This window comes from Carex rostrata, chromosome 9 (assembly GCF_964058835.1).
Source record: "Carex rostrata chromosome 9, lpCarRost1.2, whole genome shotgun sequence".
Classification (NCBI taxonomy): Eukaryota; Viridiplantae; Streptophyta; class Magnoliopsida; order Poales; family Cyperaceae; genus Carex; species Carex rostrata.
Window position 1 is genome coordinate 11,472,170 of NC_135926.1, and position 23,286 is coordinate 11,495,455.

Here is a 23,286-nt window from a genome sequence, read left to right on the forward strand (position 1 = left end):
ATCTATGATACACTGTTGAGAATATAGTACGAACATGCAATGATTAAATGGAACATTTGAAAAGAAATATTCAAAGATGATACTCTAAGCATAGGAATTAATGAAATCGACCATAGCATGGTGATTTGTTGAAATAACGGTTTATTATTGAGTTAGTGGGCATTCTAGGCCTAACATTTAAAGCAAATACCTTTCCTTAAAAAGAAAGAAAAAAGAAATACATACAACAGCACTCTTTGAGAATTACTGAAAACACACAGGAACATTTTAATCCTCAAAAAGTTCCATCAGCGATGGTTTGTTACTTTGTGCTCTGGAAATCTATTAAATTCACTATACTGAAATCATAGCACCTTAGGTATTAACATACTCAACAATACCCCCATGCCTCCATTCTTCACAGAAAAATCCAATTTTGCATCAGAAAGAAAATCTAAGCTCGAGCTGAAAGAAATGTAAACTAAAAGGATTTCGACCGTAACACAGCAAGAAAAAAGGACACGGGAAAACCCTCCCTTAATTCTAATTAAACTAAGTGAATGTGGACATCCATATATTATACAATAACTAAGCAAAATGCGAAACAACTACAGCTCCAATGTACACAGAGAATGCAATGAGACATTCAAATCTTCTTGAAAAAGGAGAGGATATTCCCTTGTTTTGCATCCTTTGTCCCGGCTTTGGCCGGTTTCTTGTTGCCCCCTGGTTTGTTTGTCAGGCTAGAACCAGAACTGGCACCAGCCCCACCCGATGTTTTGGCATTCACCACTTTGTTATGGTCATTATTGCTACCAAGTGCTGGTGCTTTGTTAGCCATAGGCCTGATTACAAGTTTTAAAAATAAATAGCATATTAATATTTAGCAGCATCACAGAACTGAAGTATCAGATTTTGGACTCATAGTACTCAAAGTCCAGTACCCAGTTCAGTATTAGTATGTACCATACCAGGCTTTTTATTTAAAGCTCTAATGAAATTTTGTGTCAATATATGTTCTAGCTTCTGAAAACAATCCAATCAGTCTGGCAAATGTATGGACTGGTCAATAAGTTAATTTGTTTCATTTGTTAGTTCGAAAAATTCGAAGTCCTGGTACAACAACCTTAACCTAAGATCGAAGAACCCATTTTATTGCAAACCAGGTAAAAGTAACAAAATACAACAAAATATGTGCTCCAAAAGACCAATACAAGCAAAGTGCTACCTATTATTAGTATCTTTAGCTGCATTTTCTTGGTTTGGCTTATCGCTCGGAGCTGGTTCACCTTCCCAAACAAACTCCGAAACTGCAACACAACTGGATATTGTAAGCAATGCTGACACTTTACTCGAATGGTAGTATAAAATAAAAAAGGTTTGGTAACGTCAAAATCATATGCCTTTTTTTGGAACCTCGTTAGCTAGTTACCAATCAGAATAGCCTCGTACCAGTTCAGCCTTGTTTTTTTGCTTAATTGGACTTGAATTGTAAAATTGAGGATAAAATTGGTGCTAACTGCTAAAAAAGATAGAAATTGATTATTGACTCTTAACTGAGGTATCCATTATGGTGGGTTAATCAAAGCACAATCAGGTCCTCTTCTTTAGTGCATAAAATAGGGATATATTGAGGTTGAATTATAAAACATACAGATTTTGAGTCAAATGGGTTAAATCGATTATGTATCGACCATTACTAAGTCCTATCTGTTGTTGATTATCCCTCGATAAATGCTGTTAAATAATGGAACACCTAGTAAAGACGCTTTTGCAAGTTTCAGCTGTAATTAACTAAAAATGACAACTATTCCTAGCTTTTACACATTTGTAATAGAAAACTCTTTAATAGTTGAGTTCATATCTCAAGCAATCTGGTGTATCAGACATTTTTTTTTATGATCAGCACCAAGTGCCACCAACAATTTCATTGTATGAGATGTTGATATGAATAAATATCAATTGCTTGATGCAAATACAACAAAAAGTGGGCTATTATTATTTGCGAAGCTGTGCAAAATAAAAAAAAACACAGAGTAACATAGTCATTTGTACCTTCTCTCCCACGTTCATCAATGCGTGTCTTTAAAACCTTCCTTCTCTTGGGTGAACCTGGCACACCAGCACCATTATTATCAATCCCCTCACCTTTACCACCAACAGCAGCATCACTTTTCGCTCTCAAAGTAATCCCTGCATTGCTATTTTTACTATTTCCCACCTCTACTTTTTTATCTTCAAGATTTTCTTCTTCTTTAACTACCAAAGTTTTTTCAGTCTTTCCCTGGGGCTCAGGAGGAGACGAGAGGCTCATCACTTTCTCCTCATCTTCATCTTCATTTTCATCATCTGAAAAGTCAAAAACAACCCTCCTCTTTCTATTGGAGTTGCGCTTGTAGTTTATGTCTGCGAAGTCATCATCACTGCCTATAGCATCGGCCAATTCATTTGCACAAATTTGCTCGTCGGCTGTGGCTGAAAGAAATCAAGGGGCAATGTTTCAGTCTAGTGAGAAAATTTGCGAAGGACCTCCATAAAGGAAATTGCAAAAACGCTCCTGTCTAGTTCGTTGTTATTAGTTGCAACGAAGTTTTCTCTATATTGAGTACAGAAAATTAAGTCCAACTTCTTGTTATACTTTTCGAATGAAATGCCGTCATTGTATAAATAACTCTTGTTATTACTTTCTAATTAATAGGTAGAGCCAAAGAATATGAACTATACAAGTTCACAAAATCTTTTGAAAAAAGTAGTTCCGGTGTATAGAGAGGACCTCACCGTTTGAGAGGTAACCATAGAAACGATGGAACCCACTCTTTTTTTGGAATGAATATTGAATTCTTTATTTAAGAATGGGAAGAAAAGAAAGAATCGTGGTTGGAAAGGTTCTAGTAGCAAAAGCCATTGGAATCGATATTTGATATATTGGAATAATGCGTTTTGTTCAAGTGTCGATTTTTCAATCTAACAATGTGCATTACTAAGAAAAAATGACAAGGACAACCCTTAGGGAAATAGTATGTTAAATATTGCATTTATGTCTAAATAAATTATTTGATAATATGAAAGATCATCAACGTTCAGGTTGCTTCAGCTACAACCCTATGCTAAGTTCATTGTCAGTGTTGAGTCTTTATTCTGCTAATACAAATAGGAACATCCTAGGGGTTTAGTCATCATTATGAATTTTCTCAACAAACCATCTAGGGGTTGAATAAAAAACAAAACTGATAAGAAACGGGTACTGATATCATATATTGAACTAAATCTCTAATGTGTAAAAATGAGATACTGAGAGGTGAATTTAACATAAAAGACCAAAGTAATATGATGTTACTAGATCGTTACCAGCAATACTAGGAACATCCTCTGCAGTCTCCACAACAGGTTTAGGTTTTGTGGAAGCCCGGCCCCACATGTTAGCAAGTGACCCACTATTTCCTGATGAGGATTTTCCATTTTGGCCCTTCACTTTTGAAGGTTCTCTGATGATAGGGGATGGCTTGGCAGCTTTCTCCTTGTCAGATTTGTTCTCACTCGCTTCCAAAATTGAGCTTGATGTGGGGCCCACAGGCTCTTGCTTCAGAGGTTTGAGTGAATGTAGATCCTTTTGAAATGCACCAGTTCCATTAATGGTTTTAGGTGGTACCAGGCTCACGTTCTTTCCATCCTTTGTACGCTTCACATGTATATTAGAAACACCGCAAAACCTGATAGCTTTTAAATTTGTCAGAAAACTCTCCTATAGCCCCAAAAGAATTGCAAACTTTACAAACACATAAAAGTTAGTATAAGACAGGTTCTGTTGAGAATTTCTTTATAATCTACATATTTAGCACTAAAATAGCCTCAAATATGACAGAAGTAAACTTAAAATATAGAAACGCATGAATCAAGCAAGAAATTCAACCATCAGAATCTGGAACAATTAAAAAGAAAAGGCGAGGGCACGTTCATGTGCATCCCTGGAAAAGTATGCATTACATAAGAGAATGAGACATCTCTCATCCGCCCAAAACGTTATGGCAACCATCACGCATGCCTGACAAAATAAGGAGAACTAACTGTGCCACATTAATTCCAAACCCACTCTCCCCTCACCACATTAATTCCTCAACTTGCCATTTCTTGGTTCTAGGTCCAGTAATGGTTGACTTGATTCAGGTTTAGTTTGGAGAATTTTTTATTGATAGAAATTATTAAGAACTAACAAAGGGAAAGAGAAAGAGTAGTTGAATTGTTAGATTGATAAAAAGATCAGAGTCATCGTTACCGATTCAAAATTTGGATCGGAAACAACGATACCGTTCCAAAATATAATGAATTTTCTTCTCCAGTTTCTGTTCTTCTCCACGTACATTTTTTGGAAGGCTTGTTGATTATAAAATTTTATTATAATATATTAACATTTGTACTGGGACCCACATGCAATGCAAAGTAAAAAAGAAAAGTAATTTTATTAGCCCATAGGATTGGGACTCGGGCCCACATGTATGGAGTCATGGGATCCACAATAAAAGGTTATAAATAAGATGCAGAGAAGGGAGACAACAAAAACTGGAGAAAGGAAATATATTTTGGATCATTACCGTTGTTTCCGATCCATAAGTTTGGATCGGTACCGCTGTATCTGATCTTTCTACATGTCTAACAATTGAAGTACTCTTTTCATTTCTTTTTGTTATTTTTTATTAATTTCTACAAATAAAAAATTCTCTTTAGTTTGTCTCAGTAAAATCTACATTAGTATCTGAATCAAGCAGTTGGGGTATCAAAGAAAACATAATTCTTCACCTGACTAGTCATACGGTTTGACATAACAATGTTCCAAGCATGATAATGAACAAAATGAGTTCAAATAACCTGCATTTTTCATTCCTCCATCGCACCTTCAATTTTTAAAATACCAATGCTAAGAGCATAAAAACTCAGCTTAAATATAAATCATTCTATATGATCTATGACTATAATACTTTCTTTATCTGCATAGTAAAGACTTTGGCCTTTCGGTTGACTTTCATGGGCATCAAGAGCATGAAAAAATAATCTATGAAAGTGTCCAGATCAGTGAATTTGCACAAACCTCTGGATGGCCACAAAGAAGTCAAATTGCCACAATCATTTCTTTTAATAGCAAAATGATATAGATCATATCAACAGTATTGAAGTTTGGATATTTAAATGTTGATTGCATAAGAAGTATAGGCATGATGGAGGTATTTGAACCCCTGACTAGATTGGAACCTGTGGACTCACTGACACCCAGTGGAGGCATGCATAAATTATTGTGATAATAGTTACGAGTAATACCTGTTGTCTCTCAAGCAATTTTCTAGAATTTGTGGCTGATTGAAGAGCTCCTCAGCTTGAACAAACTCTGAATTCCAAATCACAGCAGTCTCCTTGGGAATGCAAGCTTGAACACTATACACTTGGACTGAACAGGTTCCTTCAAATTCCTCTCTCGTCTCTGCTTCAATCAAACAAATCAAACTATAGTTATGTTGCAAAGAAAAAGGACAGGAAGAAAGGCTGAAGGTTTTGCAAATTACACCCAGGGATGTGATTTACCGGCCCCACCCAGAACACACAAGTGGGATAAGGTTGGATCACACCTAGGCTGAGCTATGTGGTCTCAATGAATATCAATGATAAGCCCCGACCAAGAACATCAATGAATTCATATTATAAATGCAAATGTCTTTAAAACTTTTTCTAATTTTTTGAAATCTTTTCAGCTTGATTTGAGAAAATTATTGTCGAAATTATCAACATATACCACTATATAGTTAGTTACCTATACCTATAGTTACATATTATCACCAATTCTGTGAACAACCATAATAAAAGAATTTTGTCCGATAACGACTCCTGCCTTTTTCCTCTGATACCACCCCTACTAATTCACAAATCAGCAGAACTGTGAGATATTCATAAAAAAATGGTAAAGTAATATGTAAATGAACATTTCCATTCCGACCCAACATAATACTTCATGCTTAATTCATGCAAACTTGGAGGTCAACATATTTACCTTAAATTCTATCTAGCTCAATTTAGTCTAAGAAAAAAAATAACTCCTCAAATTTAGGGACAGAACTGCCAAAACTTATTAGAATGTATGTATGTTCCCCCAAACTAACAGTTAAACATCAGTTACAAACATGTAGAAGAATGCTGTCTGTTAGTTCTAAATATAAGATATGCTGGTTATTACATGCAAATAAAAAACACTTAATACTACCATTGAAGGCTCACACCCATCTTTGCATAAAAACCGTTTCCTGCTTCATTTATTGTTTCAAAATATATTTGAGTTAAACTTTATATTACTTTAGCAACATTAATTATTACTTTGTATTACTCTATCCCGGAGAAGTTATCCGAATGAAGAATTTCCTTTCTCATTTATCTTTGTGAAACTTTTATTTTGTTTCAGTCACATTAATTATTAAATGTAACTTAAACCAACTCAACTTTTACCTTTAAATTTGAGCAATTTTTATTTACTTAAAGGTTACAGAAATGCAGCAGAAATTTTCTGAATTTAAATAAATGGCACCATATTCAATAAATCGTTGCAACAATATAATTTAAAAATTAATCTTTGATAGCCATTGCATCCAGTAAAACAATGTTTGGATTCATTCAAAATCCCAGATGGAGAAAGTAAACTAAATATTAAAAAAAAAAAATATATATATATATATATAGAGGACATGGTACCATCAATTTTAGAAGAAGAAGCCAGTTTTACACAATAGGCTTGTGGATCACTCTTTAACCATCCAGAGACTGTATATATAACCTGAAGATCATTTCCATGCTTCTCGACAAATTCCTTCAACAACCTAAAATATCGGAAAAATAGAAGCAATTACATATCCAGTGATCCCAAGTTCCTTTAAGAACAATACAGAAATATAAAAAAGAAAGCAGCTCACTACCTTTTGGCATTGTTTGATGAGACGGAAAATTTTCGACTAAGCCACTTGTATGAAATCTGTAATATACAAGGATAGATTGAAATAGATACAAAAAAGGGACAATAAACGTCCCCTTGATAACAATCATTTTTCATAGTTCATCGTGCAAATAGTATTGACCTATTGTGCCTAAACTAGGCTCCAGATTCTGTTGTCAATCTTTGATTAAGCTCTACTAAACCCAATTTATGCTCAATTACGATTATCTAGCAAATAATCACCAGTTCGTGCAACTATACACCAACACCTTCAACAGAAGTTATTACAAAATGGAGTAGACAATATCAGTCTATTAACTGGAGCCTAAAGGGACGTGAATAATGTCATAAAAGTCAGTAAAAACAAAAAAAAGAGGGGCTTAAAAAATGAACAGCAGTATAATTGCATTATACTGGAGAATAATTTTGAGTTTTGCATCCGTAAATGTGCAGTAGTTCGACATATAAAGTACCTATCAGGTTTCTCTGACAAACAACTAAAGAAATAAAAAAAATCAATATCATTCTTTTATCTTACAAATTAAAGCTGATTATTAATGTCAAAATTGATAGGAAATTAGTTAATTCTCTGACGATTTCCCCTATCAAAAGAATAATTTGGTGCTATAATAATTTCTGCGATTAGAACTTCCAAACTCGGTCACAGATAAAATTGATCTCAAAATAGTTTTCCAATTAATAGAGACCAGAATCAGGAACTTGGGTTCCTTAAACAATAACCGAGCAGGATTCACCAAAAAGTGCAACATATCGCACCAAAATAGTTATTAGTAAAAGAAACTGTCTACTAAGAGATCCAAATTACCACTTGGAGTTGGTCAGAGACGAGAGATTGGATTTGTAGGAAGATATCGACCGCTTCCTCTCCTCCCATGTCTAGTTAAAGCTGAGTACTTGTTCGATTTCAAGCCAAACACCGATAGTAAGAAAAGTATTTCGCGCGAAGGAAGGGGAGAGGGTTGGAGGGATTAGGTTTTCCCGCCTGTTTTTCTGCCCCGCTTCAATGTTCCGCCTGGACCAAAATGCCATGTCGGATTATTATACGGAAGAAGAATCGGTTGAATCGCAATTCGCACACGCCAGTAATCGGACTCGGGCGCCATTGTCGGATTCCTGTCATTCGGATTATTCGAATCCAATTGATAAAGATAAATGGAGATGTCCATTTCGGAAATAAAGGACAACGCCTTGGCTGTTCAACAACTTCTGGAGATGTCCATTTCGGAAAACTTCTTTCAATATTTTTATTTTTCGAAGAACAGATGTCTCATTTAAAGGACGCTATAAATATCCCCGTTGTTTAATGAAGTATACATTGCAAAATTATGTACGACCCCATAAAAATAGACACATATATTTACTTAATCAAAACCTGTACAGAACAAATTTTAGACTATGGGTTCGATCAACTCTGAACCAAACTTGTTTTAGAAAAATGACCAACCTGAAACTAAAGTTTGCAGTTATAACGCCAAAATTAAAATGTCTATTGGGCCTCAACGTTGAACAGGCCCAAAAAAAACCATCTTCATGACCCAAGAATGAAAACTTGAAAAAGGCCCAAAACCAAAATATACGATCAAAGACTATTTAATGAAATTTGACGGACCGTTCATTCTTTAGACACAGTACTCAGCAGCTTAGTTTTCTTTTTTCTTGCAACATAAAATATTTGCTTGTAGTTAGCATTTGTACATGCCTACATGGTGATACAAAATTCAAGAGAGCTTCTCACTAAAAATAAGAACAACAAACCATAGTTGATTATATTTAAAGTCGAGTTAAATGCCACCACGCAAAATTAATCACGCCCTATGCGTGTCCTTAAAAAAAATACAGTTTGCTTATTAGAGGACGTAAATACTAAATACTAAATACTGATTGCATCCTCTAATCTGGCGTCTATTTCGAATTAGAGGGTTAAAATGCACCCTCCCTTTTGTGCTCCTAACGTGCACTCTCTCCTCATATCTTTATTTTCAAAGTTCAAATAGTCGATTCGAACCTTCCAACGTATTATTCATATTAAAATGGGTTTGGAGAGAAAATTTTACATTTTTTGGAAAAAATTTATTATTTTTTTAGAATTTTTGAAAATCATCACTTTGCTTAATTTTTTATTATTGTTTAGTTTAATCAAAAATTCTGAAAAAATAGTAAAAAATTTTCAAAAACTGTAAAATTTGGTCTCCAAATACATTTTAATATGAAGAACACGTTGGAAGGTTCGAATCGACTATTTAAACTTTGAAAATGAAAATATGAAGAAAGGTTGCACGTTAGGAGTACAAAAGATGGTGCATTTTAATCGTCTTCTTCGAATTAAAAAAAAAAAAGTACAAATTTTTAAAAAGATATACTTTTAAAGGGGAGGGCGGCCCAAACACTAATTACACCCTGAACACTATTTGTAAAAATAAATTATGTCTTGGACCATTATTTTTTTAAGTAAAGATTGAAAATTTTCAAAACTCTTATACCATTATTATAGAATATAGAATATAGATAATAAATAAGGTTCTAAATAGCGATTATAGCAGTATAGCTTTTAACGTTCGAAAAGGCTATAGCACAGTTATAGTGCAACTATAACTAGCTATTTAGAATCATTATAATAAAAAAGCGGTTAATAGCGTTATAACTTGTGAGGTCCGACAAAGCTATAACGCAGCTATTGTATAGCTATAGCAAGCTATTTAGAACTCTGATAATAAAGCTGATAAGTTTGGTCATTTCTAAAGTTTGTGCAACTTTCTCAACGTAGGATGACTCTCTGTGTCTATCCAGCTTACACATTTTCTTAACTTTCTAAACTCTTACTTAGGGGTGGTAACAAGTTGGGTCCAGTTTGAACTCGTCATGAACTGGCTCGTCTGAGTCACGAACGAGCTAACTTTAATTATCCGAACTGAAATCTCAACTTAAAATCGTGATGTGTTGGACCGAGTTGGTTGGCTGGACCTTATTTTAAGAATAAAATAAATTTTTACAAACTTTTTGAACCGAGCTTAACAGTATAAAATATACACAAATTCATACAAATTCACAAATTGATGCCTAAACGAGTGAGCTAAGCCCTAACTTTAACTCGTTAATTCTAGACCGGGCTAGTTAACAGCTCGATCCAATAACAAACAAGTTGTTAGCTAGAGAGCGAGTCACGATCGAATCATGAGCTACGAGCTTTTTTACCCCCGTACTCTCAACAATTCATTATTTAATCATAATTCTAGTTGAATCATAGTTAGCTCTTATTTAAGGTTTCTCCATATCTATTTTATTTATATTTAATTTTGAAAGTAATAGTTACTGTTCAATCCCGGCCGATCAAGTATCTGTCCGTCCGATCAAGTGTCTGTCCCGGCCGCCTTTCTTCGCCTAAATTTCTCAAAATTCTTTCTCCACTTCGTTTCCTTTTATATTGTTTCTCTTTTTTCGTCGTTCGATTCCAATTCCTATTCATCACGTTCTTCATCGTTACCTTCTACAATAATTTCTCTCTTTTTCCTCGTCCGATTCAGATTTCTCCCGTCGTCAATTTCTCGAGGTCTCTCCCTCTTTTTGAAAAAACATGAAGGTGGTAGTTAAGGTGCTCTCGCTCTCTCTCTCCCTAACATTGTAATTTTTTTTTCTGATCAGATAGATGTTTATCGATTCACTAAATGGCGTTCAAGAGTAGCCTGCCATTGTTTGGGATACTGATACAGCTTGCAAAGGAAATCTCATGGTAAGTCTGTCCAAGTCCAAAACTATAGTAAAAAAGATCACTATTCCTATGTACCTGTTGGAACATATGGAAAAGAAGGAATGAATTTTTTTTTTCTGGAAAAATAGCTTACGAGGGTAGACTATGGTTAAAATTTTGTAATGCGGGAACCAGAAGAGCTATGGGATTTAATCTGTTGCCTAACCCGGATTAAAAAAAAAACAAATAAAAAACAGTACGAATGTTATCAGTCAGAAACTATGTTGCATGGATATGGGTACGGATATCGTATCGGATACGATACAGATACGGTAATACGATAATTTTCAAAAATCAAGGATACGATATGCCTGTTATATTATATGATTAGTTTAATAATACTTGTATTATATAAATTAAATATCAAAAGTTCTGGATATACATTAAATATAAACACTACTAGATTATAACATCAAAGGTCAAGTATTGCAGTGGTTAATGCCTTTGGCACCGTCAGCCGAAACCCCAGTTCGATTCCTCCTCGTCGCGATGAAAAACTAATTTTTGACGCGGTTCATAGCAGGCTGGGTGCACTAGAAGCAGCAACCTAGCGGGGTGGACCACAACAAGCGCGGTGAACAGGGAGCAGCTATGGACCAGAAGAACTGCACGGTATCCATAGCGTATCCGGACGTGTCAGATCGGTGTCCACGCTGTATCCAGACGAGTCAAAGCGTGTCGGAGACTGTATCAAAGGACTAAGAATATGCCAAGTAAGGCGACGTGCCAGCTGGCGAGTCTGATACGTATCGTGGCCGTGTCAGAGGCGTGTCGGACACGGATACGATGAGTTTCTAGGAGTATCTGGATAACATAGGTCAGAAATCATGAGCTTCAACAATTGATGTACCAAAAGGTGGACGAAAGTATTTATGAAAAAACATGTATTAATTCATGTCCGGTGCTATTTCTGAATTCACATCCTCTCCAATACCTGATAAGGGGATCTTTTATAATTACTAGATATGGATCAATCTTTTTAACTTGGCACGAATCTTAAAGCCCAAAAATACAGCCTCCTATTGTGACTCGAATTCCAAATTGGTTGAAATTTAATCTCAAACCATAAAGTGAGGGTGATCCTTTGCAATACATGAGAGGATACGGATTCGTGCTTTCTACAGGCTTTCAAAGCAGTAAATGTAAAGACAAGCGACTGTAATTTTTTTTTCTTCAGTCGCTCAACATTTTCACCAAATTTTGCTCCCCATAAATTCTAAACATTTTAAATTTATTTTAGTTGGGTCAGTTAATTTGGAAAATCTAAGTTTGTAATGACCGATACTTTTTGCTATAAAAATTGATTTCAAATGACGTTGGCATTTTTTTATTAATGTAAACAATGATATTAGTACTTCATTAGATATTAGAAATAATATAACCAAATGACTTGATTAGACATTTAGAATATAATAAAAGCTTAGTCAGTGGGAGAAGCTTGACCAGTATTTTTAAGAAGCTACACAATACATTACTAACAATATTTAATGAATAATCCATTTATATGCAAATTCGAAGAATTTAAAGAGGTTAATTTTAAGTTTTACATATCTTGTTGTTTTAAGTTTAGACTTCGTTTACAAATAATACCACAGCATTTCGGTCTCTATTAGAAAAGTTGGATAATCACACTATTCCAACTTTTTATGCTTATCCAACCCCTGATATTTCTTATTCAACCTCTAGTTTTTTTGTTAATAAAAGACATAGACATTAATGTCTTTATTTTGTGTCTTAATTATGTCCTCATTTTTTAAACGTTAATAATTTATAACTCAAATGTCCAAATAAAACTATTAGTTTGATCTAATTATTTTCTCTTAAGTATGTATAAATGATTACGATATTTCGACTTTGTTTTAATCAGCATCAAGAGATTGCAAAAATACATTAATTAATATGGATTCATATAAAAATGGAAATAAACATTAATTTTTCAACTTATTGATTCATATAAAAATAAAATTAAAAAAATGATACAAATATTATGTACATGTAGATGATATAATATAAATTACATCAAACAGTTTTATTTTAACAAATATATTTTAAAATTTTGTTATTAGAAAATTAAAAAATTAACATAATAAAGACACAAAAAAATAAAAATAGCAAAACCATCCTCAAACAACAATTCTCTTTCATAGACAAAGTTTATGATTTTAATAATCAAAACCAACACCCTCTTCACCATCAAATTATCGGAGAAATGAAGCCATGAAGGGCATCTTTCTAATTCACGAGATATTTAGACCAAATAATTGTTGACTTACGGAATTTTGAAAGGTTTCATTTTTGTTTATTTTTTTAACTAAAAATTGAAGAATAAATCACTTCATTATTTAATATCTAAAAAAAATTCTATTAAGGTTTTATGTACAAAGAATGGTATCTTTACTACTAGATCAAAAGCTTGTTCTCACAAGATCTTATGTTCTGATAATTAACTACAAATAATTGTAATAAACATGCCTCAATTATAAATAAGCATGCGGATTTTCTTTAAAATAAAATACAAACCAAATAACCATGCATAAAATTTAGTCAATCTGTCTGTGATGAATAATCTTGAATGGACATTTAATTTTGGACAAAATTCGGAGGCATTAGGTATATATATATATATTCTTTTGCACATCTCCGGTGAAAAATATTTTCATATACTTCAATATAACTTAGTATGAAAAATAATCTCTCTTCAATCACAATAGTTGTATTATAATAATTACTATCCGGAAATACTAATTATGTATCTGAATTCAATTGTCATGTCTCTAAAAAATAAAATACCAGATTTATGAATTAGTATTTCAGAACAGGAGACGGTTTATTGGAGTATCCTTTTTCAATTATTATTATTTTTTAAATAAATATTGAAAGTCAAGTCAATTAATTATTTAATCTTTACAAGATATATTGTCTTTGCGACAATGTTGTTTGTACCGTTATTTAATTTTTCTGACAAGGATACGTTCATATTCTAATTCAAAACTTAAAAACCGTAGATCTTGTTTTAAGTTTTCTATAGAAGTTTAGATCACATTAATCGGAAGTTGGTATTACAAAGTTAAGTTCAAAATACTAATGATTGTCGGTGATTTCTAATTATTACCGTTGTAACGATCTGTTTGCATATAACTTCACCGTTATAACAGCTCCTTAAGGAATTTGTTCTCCTGGCCAAGTTCATACAATCAACTCTTTTATAATTGATTTTCGCATCATCATCATCATCATTTTATTGTATTTTTAGAATAAAACAGTTACAACCTCGGTTTCCAAACAAATTAATTAAGTTGTTCTATACAGAAGAAATAGTTTTTTTTCTTCTTAATAAACGAACGACTAACTAAAATAGTAATTTTTTTGGTTGGTAGTTTGGAATCTAAGTACACACAACATATTTTAGTTCCATACAAGTATGTCTCAAGCAGTTAGATACTACAACTGTAAATATATTTATTTTTCCTCTACAATTACAACAATTCCAAAATTAATTGGTAACAAAAATTCCAAAATCAAGATGAACATTGTACTGTGCATTCTGGTCTTATTTTTTCTCATCACTTGTCTCATTTCTATGACCGAAGGTAATAATTTTTATTATTATAATTGAACTCCTTTGAATTTATATCATTGAGTCCAAATGAAATTACCTTTAATTAGCACATCTTGAATTACTGAAGAATGTCCTTGGTCAAGGAAATGGTATTAAGAGATAAAAAAGAACTAAGTCTTGTTATAAATTAAAATTTTGCAATTTTATCTAGTAATTTTTTTTCAGTCCCTCTTATAAAATAATATTACACTTCATTTTTTTTATTTCTTCAATCTCAAATTTATATTCTCACTACAGAAACATCGTTCAGACAAATCACTCAAATAATTTATAGTCCCCTACTATTTACTTTCACCGTGTCTCTTTTTATGACCTCAACCTCTAATTAGCATGTATGATATATAAGCTCGCATGTATTCTTCTTTTAATTCATGTCTAATTGATAGGTCGGGAGGTGCATGTACAAGGAGGAAAAATGAGCGCAAGCAAGCTCAATATTCAAAATTGGTGCAATAATCAACAGGAGACTCATGTAGGAGGAGAGAAAAATGCAAGCAAAGTTTCTATTCCATCTCTTTGTATCAGTTGTTACTGCGGTGGTCGACCGTGTTATTGTTGTGGCACACATCAACCACAAAATTGTTGGACATCACAATCCGACTGCACAAAAAAATGTCATTAATTATTGACCGTCTGATAATGGACATTAAACTTAATATTTTATGTATTTAATTTATTAACTTCAGTTGTATTTTAATAATAAAAGAGTGCTGAATAAATTTTTTCATGTCATAGTAAATATATATATATTTTTTTTTGTGGGGCTTGAATATGATGATCATGCCATGTGTTTTACTTTTATTGTTAAATATACGTAACGGGAAAATATCGTGTTGTTTACAAGTCAGATTTATTAAAAAAAAAAAATGTAATTAGCAAGCGTGGAATATTTCTAATTAAAGAATAAAGAGGCGGGCAAACAACCCGCACCAAATTCGACAAATTCGAACGAGCCATCTGATGATCCGACCTCAAAATAATTAATTTTAAAGTTTATATGATTAGATATGATTTGAGTTTAATTAAATAAATAAATATACAAGAATTTTAAAAATATAACATTTTGAACTTTCAAATACAATAACAAAAATTGCTACTTCTGATTATTTATTTTATCAATCTTAACAATATGTAATAAAAAATGTTAAATAAATTAAATCCAACGTTATGAGTATGATACTATGATATATATGATTTATATATAGTATTTATAATTAAAATATATTTAGTATGATATATATGTTAAATAAATCTATAAATTTACTTTTTAATGTCAATCTCATTTGAATATATTTGAAAGTCAGACGTCAAAATTGTCGGAATAATCATTATCAAGTTTTTATTTTTTTTTAATAAAAAGCCTCGGTATACTCTAACATTTTTTGGATAGATATTAGATGCTATTTTTGATAATTGAATCTACATCTTCTAAAAAAAAAACGAGAGCTCGAGCCACTGCATAAATATATTAAAGACAATCATTATCAAGTGATTCATTCTTTCTAAATATTTTCGGTATTTTGCATAGCAACACAACATTGATACTTCATGTTTAAGTTTTCATTTTTTTAAATTCACATAACTGATTCAAAAAGTTTATTTAAGATAAGAAGAAAACAATCGCTACCAAACAATTTAACTTTTCTTTATTTAAAATAGATAAATCATCTCTCTGTATAGAAAATCAGTAAATGAATTTAATAAATATATTATTTTATTTCCTCAATATTTTAATATGTGGATTCTACCGAACAACAAAAATCATTTATTTGAATTTCGAAATCAAATTAAATTGAAACGTCGTAATTATTTTACTTGAAAGCAATGTGTATATATTGTGTTTATTGAATCCATATATTAAGAATTTCGTTCTATCGCTTCCCGTAGCAATTAAAAATCTCATCAGCTTTAGTTAAGAGACTATGTTAGCATTTTCGTATAAAATATTAACAAACTATAAAGTAATATGGGAAGGGATGACCATAATTTTAGATGAAAATGATAACGGATTAACATGATTAGAACGAATAATTTTTTTAATAATTATAAAACAACAAAGTAAACTTAAGTGATTACAAGTTGGAAGTACGTCGAAACTTACTCTTAATTACGCTTAATTAATACGCCGATACCATATCTGTAATGATAAAGGTAATAATAAATATTCGATTAACATGGTTACTGCATTAATTAAGATAAACAAATTAAGGCGAGAATCAGATTAGCACATATGTAGTGATAACTTTCTTTCATATGTTTAAATCCGTAAGAATTATTTGATAAAAGGTCTGTTCAAATTAATGGAAGTTCTTATCACTAAAGAATACAAACGAGGCGGAGCATGCTTTTCTTACTATTTTAATATTCAAACATTTTCGCATTAAATTGGTTTATATTATTACTAGTCACTGTTATGATTCACAGAAGTCAATTTGCACCGGTTACATTCAAAATGAACCCTGCAATCATCGCATGGATAAATAGGATAATATACGAATTCAAACTGTTGAAATTCATCCTTGTATATATAAAAAAATTTAGAAATTTCAAATTTCAAATTCATTTAGTATAATATTAAGCAGTCAAAAAGATGAACCTTTTATAAGTTGTTTTATATATTTATTTTTTATTATTTTTTTGACGCTTAATTTTATACCAAATAAATTTTAAACTTTTAAAATTTTATATGTACATTTATCACTCATAAAGTAGATGAGTTTCAATAATTTGAATTCATTGTATGAAACCAATCCAATAAACTTTTAAAATTGTGCTGATGAGCACATCACACCTTAACTTTGCTCCTTCAAAATTATCTTTTTTTAGAGAATGAGCCAGTTCATTAATCCGCCTACCTTACCAGTGATGCATTTACATGTGAAAATTTTAAACATTTAAATTAATTTAGTATAAAGTCAAGAGGTCAAAATTAGAGTGTTAATAAATTAATTTTAATGCATTCATTTTTTGAACCTTTTTTGACCACTTGACTCTATACAAAATTAATTAAAAAAAAAAAAATGTACATGTAGACGCATCACTCGTAAGGTAGATGAGTTTCAACAGTTTAAATTTGTCGTTTGAGACCGATTCGATGAGTTTTAGACTTGAATTCACCAAGAGACTTGGTGAACTTAAGAACACCCTAAGTTCTACTCTAAATACATAGTGCCTTTTTTATAAATACAGTAGCTATTTTGATAACTAATGGAACCTGCTAAGTGCCAGGAGATACCTTATCGTTGATGAATAAAATTAGCCAAGGGCTTTGGTGGGTCTGATTCAGAGTTAATAATATTTATAACTCTAATTGTCTACTCTACTGACAGGGTGTTGCTAGCAATTGCTGTAAGGACATGATACTATCCCAAAACTGTGAAGGAGGATTTGAAGGAGTAGCATTGGATAAAAGTAGAGCATTTTTCCAAAGTCCTTGGCAATCTGGATTTTTAAGTTTCCATAACACAAGCACCTACCATAACAACACTACTTCAAGAAATCAATTTTTATCGCAAAAACAAAAAGTATTGAGAGCATCTATATCCCAGCATCTCAAATAAGTTTCTAAATAACTTAGAATAGGTGTAGATGCTCCCGTAATTAAACTAACTAATCTCTCTCAAACTGATCTGGACCAAGTATAATGAGAGGGGTTGGATCCGCCTCTTCCCCGTTTGGTTGTACATAATTAATCTCTTAGGTTAAATTTCTCACGTTTTGTTGAAGGATTTTGTATAGAAACAGCACACTTGGAGGATATCATGGTAGTTTTTCAAAAGATTAATATGTGGGTTTCTTTACTACTATTCCAGTACAAATGGCTAAATCTTTTGTTATAAATCTCACTAATTTGTTGGCTTTTCTCAGCAGAGAATCCTCTATTATTGGAACAATTATCAAGCATTTTTTTATTCCAACTCGAAAAGTACAGGAGCCTTTCACAGTCATAATACAATATTTGTTTGTTATAAACAGGGAAACCCGATGATATGCCAAATCATCGCAATCCTCATAGCCCCTCTTCTGGGAGTGCATATCCCCTGAGATATCTCATATTTTGCGTGACCGACGTGTCGGTTCCTATTTGAGGATAGCGCAGGGGTCCAATATTGTTTGAGCTTTGAGATTGAAGCATAGAGTATTTGAATGGTTGAGATTTTCCAAAAAGTCACGCAAAATATGAGATATCTCAGAGGATGCGAATTCCTCTTCTGGATACTTTATTGTATAGTCAATACAATGAGCTAATCTGACACCATTTCTTCCCAACAGCGCAAGTCTTCTCAACCCCCTCACAGTTATAAACTAGCACATAAAATTCGCAGGTTCACCAGATAGATTATCTTTGAAGTTTGCTGCGGGTATATCATTGAACAAGTCTCATGCATCATTTCCATTCCATATCTTAGAAAACAAAGTAATTATATTTGTTGCAAGTTGTAACTTGCCTAATTGCGCTTGGACCTCCACTTAGCACCAACAAAGCCACATTAAATCTACCGACTGCCTGAATAAATCAAACTCGCAAACGACTGACCACCTTCTCCCAAGAATTTACGTCCAGACGATTCAATTTCATGAACTGGCACATAAAAGACTCAACAAATAAGCCATCATATCTCCCCATAATACCCTCCAAAAATTTCTTTGTACCATCCAAACTAGGCGTATACCCCTTCGAAACCATTTCATCCAACAAAACAACAACCTCCTTGAACTCCTTACAATCACATATCGCATCAAACAGAATTCTATAAGTCACTATATCTGGTTTGCATCCTCTCCTTGGCATATCCTCAAAAAGGTCTTGAGCATCCCTCCACCTCGCTACCTTACAAAACCCATTAATTATAGTGTTGTAGCTAATCAAGTCGGGCTTGCAACCACTTCTCTGCATCTCGTTAAGCACCTCAAAGGCCGCGTTGAAATTCTTCTCATCCTCACAAAACCCAGCTATCATGGAATTAAATGTTGCATTATCGGGTGTTATTCTGTTTGCCTTCATCTCTTCAAGTAACACAGTAACCTCCCCTTTTCGGCCTGAAGAAAATAAAGCTCTTATAAGAGTAGTATAAATAAAGGAGTTCAATTCCAAATCCTTATGCAGTAGAACCTCCTCCTTGAGCTCAAATGCTTTGCTCAATTCACCGCTCTTACAGAGGGCCTTTATAAGAGTAATATATATAACAACATTAGGCTTCACATTATACAATGTAAGCATCCTCTCTTTAAGACTAAGCGCTTCTCTGAGCATCAAATTGTCACAGAGTATGGCAATTAGAGTACCAAAAGTAACCACAGTAGGTGAAATCCCTCTGGTAGGCATTTCATCAAACAGCTCCCATGCACGAGATACCGAACCCGACAGACACACAGCTCTCATGTATATATTATAACTGCACGCATCAGGATACACCCCGTATGAGCCAGCGTTGTGCCAAAGTGACTCGAATGCCTCGAGATTCCCGAACCGGAGATAGGCGTCAAGCAAAGAATTAAATGATTTCACAGTGCGGCTGCACCTGAAGGAAGGGATGAGAAGGAAGAGATCGTGAGCCCGGGAAGGGAGGCGGCCACGGGCGTAGGAAGATATGATGTGGCAGAAGAGGGGTTCTTTGGGGGTTACACGCTCGTCGGCGCGGAGGCTGTCGAGAATTTGCTCCAAAGGGGGAAACAAGCGGGAGTAGGCGAGCTTGGTTAGGAGGAGGTCGTAGCATTGGTAAGAGTAGGGGAAGGGCTGTGGAGGAGAGAGAAAGAGGGAGAGAGCGGCATTGGGGTCTTTTTCCTGGCGGAGGAGAGCGGCGAGGCGAAATGGTGAGAGCCTCGTTGCTTTATTCACTTTAGTCGCCATTTAAGATTAAAGACAGACTATTGCTGTTTCAACCTGCTCCCTCTCTATCGGATACTGTGATTTTGAGTCCGCATCGTCTGCATTAGCTCAAAAGAACATTTTTTTTGGGTTAATGCATCTCAACTTTTTAATTGTAAATAGAGTTTAGAGTAATGATTTCATTCCTCTATTTTAGTCTTCTAACAGTCCCTCTGACCATTAACTACTTATGGTAATTATCTCTTCCATTCTAGTTAGTCTTTTTAACTGTTTTGACCCCTCTGTCTCTCCTGATCAAAAAAAAAAAAAATCGCGCTCTTCACGGCCTTCATAGCCTCCGCCTCTTCTTTTTCTCGGCGTGGTGCACCGTTGAGATCCGGCGAGGAGAGCGTGGTGCATCGTCGAAATCTGGTGAGAAGAGCGTGGTGCACCATTGGAGGGGGTCCATGCTCAGTGAAGGTTGTCAGAGTGCAAGATATGAATAATTCATTAGTTAGATATGAATACTTCATTAGTTGGATATGCATACTTCATGTTGTTAGATATAAATACTTTATATCTACATTAATTAGTTATAAATACTTCATTATTTGTTAGATATGAATACTTTATACTTTCAATATGAATAGTGTTAATGTCAGGTGTGAATACTTATTATAAAAAAAGATTTTAAGTGAATTGAAGAGGTATTGGAAGAGATGTCCCAGAAGAGGTGTCTAATTTTAAACTGTATAAATTATTTCTTATATGTATGAATACTTCATTAATTATATATGAATACTTCATGTTGTCAACATATGAATACTTTATGTTGTCAATATATGAGTACTTCATTTGTCAGATATGAATACTTCATTATTTAATATGAATATTTCATTAGTTTGATATGAATACTTCATTGTATAGATTCGCTGTAGTGGTCCCCAATCTTGGCAAATATCACTTTCAGATGGTTGCGGTTCCCAATCCAGGCTGTCAGACGTCGTCAGTGGTCCCCCTAGTCGTTACTGGTCTCCAAAATTAATGGTCCCCCAACAGTTTGTGTTTATATTTGACCAAATATTATGGATAATAAGTAAGACTACTTAAGTCCATAGGTATGAATACTATGCTTGTCAACGATGAAAAATCGCGTTAGCCCTGCAGGTTGCCGGCAGTTATCTGATGTCCAAGTCAGTTAGTGGTCCTCTGTCGCATGTTTTTTGTCTTTTAGCGCGGGGGACGTTTAGGGGACTGATATGGGGGGTACTGTTAGTCGATCCCTAGAGTTTATTCAGTCTTTATAATATAAGAAGTTTTTGTTGAATTTATTGCCAACCTCATTGAATTTAATGTCAACATTGAGCATATATGTAATCTAATTATGGATTGTTTACTGTCATATATGATTGTCAATTAAAGTGATCAAATAAGGTAATAGACAATTAATATATTCATTAGGATATGATCCATAAATATATAGAACAATTTAGGCAAAGATCAAATCATTAATGGACTGATTTAGAAATTTGCAATTCAGAAAAGTACATTTTCAGAGGTCAAAAATATGTCTTTATGGAGGGTTGTGATGTCCGCACAGATATCGATGCAGTCGCATAGCTTTTGATGCGCCAGCATGATTTTTGATGCACATCACATTATACCTTTTCAATTTGGCAGATAACCACAAAGGTTATTATATATAAGGATTGGTCCCCAAGGCACAAGGTAACCAAGAAAAATACAAAAACTGAACATACATTTTTTCTCTTAAGAAAAATACAGTTCTGTGTGCCTTCTCTTCTTCTTCCAGCCATTAAAAAATAGAGAAGATAAATTCATTAAGAAATATGGAGATGATTTCTCAAGGGCCACACCTTGCTATTTTGGAAGACTTATTCCTCGATCCGACGACAAAAGGCGAGAATGACTTCTTGCCATTGAAGACTTGTCTCGTGCTCACGGAGACGGCTTGCTCTACTATGGCTTTGGTTATTCCATGACAAACGACATGGAATCAGGTATTATGTTCTGCACTTATGATTTATGTTTTGGGTCTCTATGGCATAGGACGGTCCTTAGGTTAAGGTGGAGAACTGTTTCTCCTTCCCCGGGGTGTAAGTGTTTGATCTCTAGATGAGATGTAATTGTTTGATCTCTAGATAATGTGTAATTGTTTGACCTTTATGATTCCCCAACAGTCTTTAATATTAATATGGATCTAATATGTACAAATTTTAAAATTGATTAGACGGTCCATATACATTAACTCAAAAATTCTTTTTTAAGTTAATGCAAGTGATACAAATTCTAAAATTTGAGTCCACATCGTTTGCATTAACTCAAAAGAGTTAATGCATCTCGGCTGCCTAATTGTAAATAGAGTCCAAGATCTTTGAGTATGTTACTGATACTACAAGATTTAATAATGATAGATTTACTACGGATTATTATGAAAAAAATTTAGAGTTGCACTACTGGCTACTGGAGTATTTTACACGAGTAGTATAATACAAGTGCATTATGTATATGTTTTCTAAAATTTACACGCTTTCATGAATGTTTTGCTTACAACTTCCACAATTATATCAGAATTTATAGAATCATTCAACAACTTACCACAACTTTACCGCTGCCTAGTGCAAGCGGCAATTAAAGGCCAAAGACACTCGTTCTCCGATAGGAGGATAGAGATTTGATCACGCAGAGTAGAGTTGTGATATTTTGTGTGTGCGCGCACTTATGAGCATGATCAATTTTAAAGATGTTGAGGTCCGAAATTGAACAAAAATTTGAGCCCTTTATATATATAAAATTAGAGTTCTAATAATTTATTATTAATATATACACAAACTAAATTTTTTTGGCCATCCTTAGATTTTGGAGTCCGAAGCCATCGTCGTGGTTGTCCTGCACCAGGACCGGACCTACCTACATGTTATTCTAAGAAAAAAAAATCATTTTTTAATTTTAAACAAAAACTACATTTTTTCCATTAGACATTTAAAACTATAAGTGTATTGAGTAGGGGTGTCAATGACACCCGTTTACCCGTTTATCCTATCCGTATCACATTTGATAAAACGGGTATGGGTAATTTTTTTTCTCGTTAGTTTATTGGTATAGGTATGGGTAAGGAATTTTTTTTG

At 33.5% G+C, this 23,286-nt stretch overlaps 2 protein-coding genes across 5 annotated transcripts; both read right to left on the minus strand.

Moving 5' to 3' along the window:
* Positions 1–265: 265 nt before the first annotated feature.
* On the minus strand, positions 266–8,040 carry POLD3 (DNA-directed DNA polymerase). Of its 3 annotated transcripts, none has more exons than XM_078308331.1 (8): positions 7,770–8,040; positions 6,927–6,982; positions 6,706–6,830; positions 5,290–5,452; positions 3,328–3,689; positions 2,035–2,454; positions 1,208–1,289; positions 266–824 (listed from the first exon to the last, which is right to left on the minus strand). In XM_078308331.1, exons 1-8 carry the CDS (start codon positions 7,836–7,838, stop codon positions 626–628), a joined length of 1,476 nt encoding a protein of 491 aa, XP_078164457.1. In that variant the 5' UTR covers positions 7,839–8,040; the 3' UTR covers positions 266–625. The 3 variants fall into 3 exon arrangements, with proteins under 3 accessions (XP_078164457.1, XP_078164458.1, XP_078164459.1); XM_078308332.1 differs by having other exon boundaries at positions 5,290–5,449; positions 7,770–7,996; XM_078308333.1 differs by lacking the exon at positions 1,208–1,289 and having other exon boundaries at positions 633–824.
* Positions 8,041–18,046: 10,006 nt separating this feature from the next.
* On the minus strand, positions 18,047–20,214 carry LOC144559869 (small ribosomal subunit protein mL103 (rPPR7)-like). Of its 2 annotated transcripts, XM_078309021.1 has the most exons (2): positions 19,615–20,214; positions 18,047–19,368 (listed from the first exon to the last, which is right to left on the minus strand). In XM_078309021.1, the coding sequence occupies exons 1-2, from the start codon at positions 20,177–20,179 to the stop codon at positions 18,845–18,847; spliced, it is 1,089 nt and encodes a 362-aa protein (XP_078165147.1). In that variant the 5' UTR covers positions 20,180–20,214; the 3' UTR covers positions 18,047–18,844. The 2 variants fall into 2 exon arrangements, with proteins under 2 accessions (XP_078165147.1, XP_078165146.1); XM_078309020.1 differs by having other exon boundaries at positions 18,051–20,214.
* Between the last annotated feature and the right edge of the window lie 3,072 nt (positions 20,215–23,286).